This window comes from Suillus plorans (assembly GCF_016647745.1).
Source record: "Suillus plorans strain S12 chromosome Unknown HD556scaffold_42, whole genome shotgun sequence".
Lineage (NCBI taxonomy): Eukaryota > Fungi > Basidiomycota > Agaricomycetes > Boletales > Suillaceae > Suillus > Suillus plorans.
Genome location: NW_024537426.1, coordinates 383,305 through 389,601, shown reverse-complemented (window position 1 = coordinate 389,601; position 6,297 = coordinate 383,305). Strand labels below are relative to the sequence as shown.

The 6,297-nt window shown below is 51.2% G+C and overlaps 2 protein-coding genes across 2 annotated transcripts; one reads left to right on the top strand and one right to left on the bottom strand.

The window, feature by feature from the left end:
* Window positions 1-1,086: 1,086 nt before the first annotated feature.
* On the top strand, window positions 1,087-1,884 carry HD556DRAFT_1445250 (uncharacterized protein; the record flags this gene model as incomplete). The annotated part of the gene is made up of 1 exon (XM_041306903.1): window positions 1,087-1,884. The coding sequence occupies one exon, from the start codon at window positions 1,087-1,089 to the stop codon at window positions 1,882-1,884; it is 798 nt and encodes a 265-aa protein (XP_041158414.1).
* A 667-nt stretch (window positions 1,885-2,551) lies between these two features.
* On the bottom strand, window positions 2,552-5,858 carry HD556DRAFT_1445249 (uncharacterized protein; the record flags this gene model as incomplete). The annotated part of the gene is made up of 8 exons (XM_041306902.1): window positions 2,552-2,985; window positions 3,259-4,179; window positions 4,211-4,517; window positions 4,566-4,616; window positions 4,672-4,899; window positions 4,943-5,394; window positions 5,447-5,663; window positions 5,712-5,858. 8 exons carry the CDS (start codon window positions 5,856-5,858, stop codon window positions 2,552-2,554), a joined length of 2,757 nt encoding a protein of 918 aa, XP_041158413.1.
* Between the last annotated feature and the right edge of the window lie 439 nt (window positions 5,859-6,297).

Sequence of the window (6,297 nt, the reverse complement as noted above, 5' to 3'; positions counted from 1 at the left end):
AACACAACTGAGTTCCCTCCTTCAGTTCTCGCGTATTAATCATGTCACAGCCTGCCTGGCCCACGCGCTCGGCCTCGGCGCTGTAGCTTGTCTTGAGTAGCAGGATTAATCGCTCAAGCTTACATTCCCGAATCAGAGAGTGATCTTCCTCTTCCATCTTCCTCTCCCATTTGGAGACTTCGGGTGCACCTCATACATCCTCGCAGTACAGTTTCACATTTCATCATTGTTTGTTATGTCCACTGCATGCCGTTACCATTTAGCCCATTTCTCGCTGTTGCAGAATGGATCAACGAGCACGGTCCTCTTGTCACCTTCAATCAGGAACTGAGAAAATTGTCATTATCGGCCGTCACAACGTCAGTTCTTTCAATCCAAACTGTTACATGTAGGCTCAAGATTGGTAGGTTGTGGTGGATACAACGAAGAAGCAAGGCAGCTCGATAGCTGACCGTCCTCGCCTCGTTGCTACTGGAGAAATTATCTGGTTATGGACTGTCCATCGTCATCGCACCCGCTAGGAGCATGTGGCGTCGAATGCGTACTATGTTCGTTTCTTGGGCGCGATACTGCACAAATAGCCCAAACTTATGTACTTCTCCATGTGATGTAGAGCACTTCACGCCCATTTCCAGCATAAAACAGCAGCGGAATATCAGTGTGGCGGTGACCTTGATCGAATCAGCCACAGTCTAGAACCGGACCCAGTTGGCCGCACGTCGGGCCAAGCTTTTGAATGTATTTGACTTCGTCGACTCATGTTTTACTATTTTCCTTAATCACGGGCACTCTACTCACCAGTATATAAACCCTACCCTGGCTGTAAAGTCCCCTTAGCTCTTTTCCAATCTACCGGACTGATATCTGGTTAACATTGTGCGAAAGACTCTATTATTCTGATCGTTGTGCCGTTACATCAAGTCTGTGACTTCGACTAACGTCACATATTTTTTAACCTTCCCCAGTCCTAACTTAATTCGCTTGTAACAAAGCTTTATTTTACCCCCCCTACTTTTTGTCACTACCGCTGACTGGTCTGGCCCACCACGTCCACGATCCGTGACGATGACAAAACCTACATCCACGATGACCTATAATCTTCGCTCGCGCACTCGCGCTAGAGCCAGCTCAGTTTCTACCCCCGCAAGTGAAAAAAATGCACCGGTGAGAGACGCTTACGGAAATTTTATTGTTGATATTATCACTCTAGCTCACAAGGCGGCACAGGGTTCTGGCCCATCAGCTGGAACCCAAGCGCCTGCCGAATCTCCGTTGACCTCGGTGGAAGGATCCCCAGTGACCGAAGCCGAGAGTCCATCCGCGTTGAGACCCATCCGCTCGTATAGCGATGTGGTACGCGTGAGTAGCCCTGCCTCGGACCAGAGAGTCGAGCAGGAGAGTGTAGTAAACCTAAGTGGCATTAACATAGCCAATGCAAATGAGAGCACTCTGGCTGAAGGGACGACTGATCACGTCACCTTCAGGACAGCCAATGAGGACAGTGAAAGCTTGGAAGAGAGTAACGACGGTGATGACCGTCCATGGATCACAGTGGACCGAAAGGGTCGCCGTGACAAGAAAGACTTAGCAGACCAGATCAAAGAATCTGGGGAGCTCACGGTTGAGCAATTAAAAGTGGTGAATGCGGCTAGGAAGAGCCTCACCGAGACTGAACGCCGAAGACTTGGTCGTCGTGAGGCTAATGTCGGACAACGTGAGTCCACCCGTCCAACAACAGACACCGAGTCTAAGGGCAAAGGCGTAGACCCCAGGAACTGGGGTGCACTAGCACATGAAGATGAAATTGACGTGGAGGAGCAACGTGTAGCCCTCGAATCCTATAAAACCACTAAGCAAATGATTGATGAGCACATAGTACAGTAACTTATACCCGTATTAGACGGACAGCTGAGGGTGACAATGTAGCAATAGAGGCGGGCCAGCCCATGTGGGCCCATGGCAACAATTGTACCATGGTAGACGAGTGGGCTGCAGGGTTGTGTGTACCTGTTGCAAACGGATGGGCCGGTGGTATATAGTGTAGATGGTAGTATAGGAATGTACTATATAGGATATCTATGTAAATAGTAGTGAATGCAATGAGCTATAGAGACGAGTGGGCCGGCTGAATGGTGTGCAATGTAAATGAGTGGGCCAGGGAGATGGGTATGATGGGGACGAGTGGGCTGGGGGTATGAAGTGCAATGGAGACGGGTGGGCCGGTATGCAAAGTACAATAGAGACGGGTGGGCTGGGATGAGAAGTACAATTGAAGACGAGTGGGCCGGGGGTAAGGGTGCAATGGAGACGAGTGGGCCGGTATGTGAAGCACAATGGAAGACGAGTGGGCCGGGGGTATGGGGTATAATGGAAGACAAGTGGGCCAGGGGTAAGGGTGCAATGGAGACGAGTGGGCCGGTATGTGAAGCACAATGGAAGACAAGTGAGCCAGGGGTATGGGGTATAATGGAAGACGAGTGAGCCGGGGGTATGGGGTATAATGGAAGACGAGTGGGCCGGGGGTACCGGGTGAAATGGAGACAGGTGGGCCTCATGATATTCCACCCGGTGGATAATGGAAATATTTGCCGGTATGGATGATACAGATGAGCTGGAAGAGTGTTGTGGGACAGAGGTGAAGGTGAGATGGATGATACAGATGAGCCGGAAGAGTGTTGTGGGACAGAGGTGAAGGTGAGATGGATGATACAGATGAGCCGGACTTCCGGTGTGCGAGAGGTGAAGGCGAGATGGATGATACAGATGAGCCGGACTTCCGGTGTGCGAGAGGTGAAGGTGAGATGGATGATACAGATGAGCCGGACTTCCGGTGTGCGAGAGGTGAAGGTGAAATGTATGATACAGATGAGCCGGACGTCGGCTGTCCGATTGAGGTGAAGGTGAAATGGATGATACAGATGTGCCGGACCTCCGGTGTGCAAGAGGTGAAGGCGAGATGGATAATACAGATGAGCCGGATGTCCGCTGTGTGATTGAGTGAAATGGATGATACACATGAGCCGGAAGGGCGTTGTGTGATATACAATGATGGAAATACCATCCAGTATAGCAACATTCTCACTACTAAAATGCAGGTTGTGCGATTATATGATGCATTGTCTTCAACATTGAAAGCACCAGAGCTTGACAACACAATGTAGACAACTAGTACATACGAAAACATGAATGATATAGACTAGTATTATGTCGGCCCGTCACCGGAAGGCTTGCTTGGATACCTAGCACTCACTGACCGACCTTGGTGCGATAGAGGTCCAAAGCGCGGGCGTGGCAAAGGAGCTGAGACGGACTGGGCATCAGCCGGCACATTTGATGGCCCAGCGACCGGGAGAATAGGAGATTGCACAGGTGGTGCACCAACCGGAGGAACAGATGGGCCGGATTCCCTCATGGTCAGTGAAGGGATGATGGTGGAATTGGATGGCACCCGGTTGTGCCTTGCGACCGGTGATCCATCTGCAGTATCACCCAACATATCACCACCGGTCTGGGCACCCATCCAAGAGACATCCGGAGTGAACACATTGTTGGTCACAGTGCGAGCAAATGCACTGATAGATGGGTCATGGGCTGTCATGGGGGGTGGATTAAATGCCGGTGGAGTTGATGCTGTGACCTGAGTAGATCTTTGCTCCCTCAGATACCTGACAATACCTCTTACTTCAGCCGTGCACTCAGCAAGGAGTCCCTTCTGCACACGCATATCCCGCCCTATGTCATCAATCTGCATGGACATGGCGCTATCAGATGCCTCGGCGATGTCCATGCGATTCTCCAAGTGATCATGCCGGACGTCAATTTCCATTCGATCGTGTGTGCGCAGTTCCTCCATCTCGATGCGAATTTGGGCCAACATGGCCTCCATCTCATCATGAGAGAGAGGGTATTGGGCGGAATGACCAGGTCTGGAAGGAGAGACAGGAGAGGGATGGTTGAAAACGACCGGTAACGGCGAGAACCGGATATTGTCCTCCGAGGCCATGGCCGGTGATGAAGGTGGCATCTCATCATTGCCGGGCTCCACCCAATGATCAGGAGGGAAATCGTGTGCGGATGCCAAAGGGGCCGGTTGTTGTGCAGAACCGCCGGCAGCAACCATCTGGACATCATCGACGTTGTCCTCCTCTTCGATAGGACTTGGGTGCCGGATATCCTTGCCTACAAGAATACATCAGAATGGACAAGTAACCGGAAACAAAAGACTTGCCTTTCGCCTTGGATTTCCCACTCATCTTCTCTCCGGTGGCTTTGGACCGGATGGTCTTGGAGCGAGTGGCTACTGCGACTGCAGGTGGTGCAGTGACGGTGATGGGGGTAATGGTGTTGGCAGAGGTGGTGGGTGCGCTCTCTGTGTTAGTCCGGATGCATGCCATCTTCCACAGATAGCACAATGAGCAAGTCGAGGCGATCTCGCCTTTCTTCGTCAATCGGGGGAAACACTCGACATTCTTGGCCAGACATCTATCACAAGGCGGATGGGGTTCATCAATGCGGGGCTATGGAGAATTAGTATGGTGAAGCATGGCATTGACCGGAAGACACACTGGTTCTGGCACTTTGCCCTTGCTGGTGGCCTTGCCCTTGGGCTGCATGGACTATTCAATAATGTTAGCGTTGTATATCACCTGTGCTATGACAAGCAAATCCTACCAGTTTTTGCCGTTTCCCTGGTCTGACAGTGGCCTGCATCGTGATGAGTGATAGACCGGTAAATGTGAAGTAAAATAATGAACTTGCCTTTGGCCTGCCTTGTGTATCATCATCCTCATCCTCCAATTCATCCTCTTCATCGTCCTGAATCACAACCCGCTGACTTGCCTTCGACGCACTGCCCTTCTTTTTGACAACGATGACAGCCTGACGAGTTGATTTCCGGGGCTGCTTGTTGCATTAGTAACGTTGAATATCTCAAGAAACAAACACACCTCAACGTCCAGAAGATCATCCACATCGATCCCTCGCCATCCTCATCGCCATGATCTTCCGGTGCCTTTGCCTTCCCTTTCCCCTTCTCCTTCCCCTTCCCCTTCCCCTTTGCCTTTGCCTTGTCATTGTCGGTAGTGTCAGTGTCAGACAAAATTGCCTTCGACTTTGGTGCAGGCTTCCGGGCCCGGTTGACACGGGGCAAAGGGGGGCTGCTGAGCCGGCGTTTCCGGTTTGTTGATGTCCCGGCTGTTGCTGTCCCACCGGGTGGCACATCTTTAGGTATGCGAATGCTGATGCGTGGTGCCGGTGTCGGTGCAGAGGCCGGTGCCGGTACTGGAACAGGTACCGGTGGTGGGGCAGGTACCGGTGGTGGGGCAGGTACCAGTGGTGGGGCAGGTACCGGTGCAGGAGTAGGTACCGGTGCAGGTGCAGGTGCAGATGCAGGAGCTAGTGCAGTCACAGGTGTGAGTACAGGTTGCATGAGGAGGAATATCCTTACCAGTAGCTGCAGGTGAAGCAGGCGGTGCATGACCCAATGTCTTACTGTACAATGGATGCTTCATGCACATATCCTGATTGTTACCAAGATGGTTCCAATCCGGTACTACCACCAATTGTGAGGTGCGCCTCTGAGCGCGAAAGATCTCAGCTGCAAGTGACAGCAGGCCAGGGGGAACATATGAAGCGTCCCTCCCATATGAACGAATTGCGACATTCTGGGACCCTAGTATCAATACAGGCAACCGACAGGACGACAAACATACCACTTCACGAGCAATCTCGTGGCTCAACTCCATTTTCTCATCCTGAGACTGCGACCGGAGAACATCTTGAACCATGTCATCGAGCCGGGCGACAAGAGCGATGAGAGCCTGGTTGGCAGCCGCAGCAGAAGCAGATTGAGAAGACATGATAGTGAGACGATTACAATAGAGCTAGTGGACAAGTCACCCGGAAGAGACGTGTAAAACAACAACACTTATAAAATTTTCAATCACCGGCTAGCCGGGCCGACTCGGACATATCCGAGTCCATTGTTCGCCTCATTGTTGTCAGTCTATTTTTAGATATAAATGTCTCATTGTTGACACGTCATCAGTAATCAATTGTTGCCAACCAACCTGTGAGTACATCATCCGGTCGCAGCCTTCTGTAGAACATGATTCTTCCAGTGATATCATGAAGTCCGTGGATTTGTACGACCCATTCCAGAAGAAAAGAAGGATGCGATCATCGGCGATTGCTCAGCATAATCTACATGTATCTAGTGAGGATGTAGGTAAGAAACCATCACCTCCCACAACGTACCGGTTGATATTATCCGGCATCCCAGTTCATAGCATCTTGGAG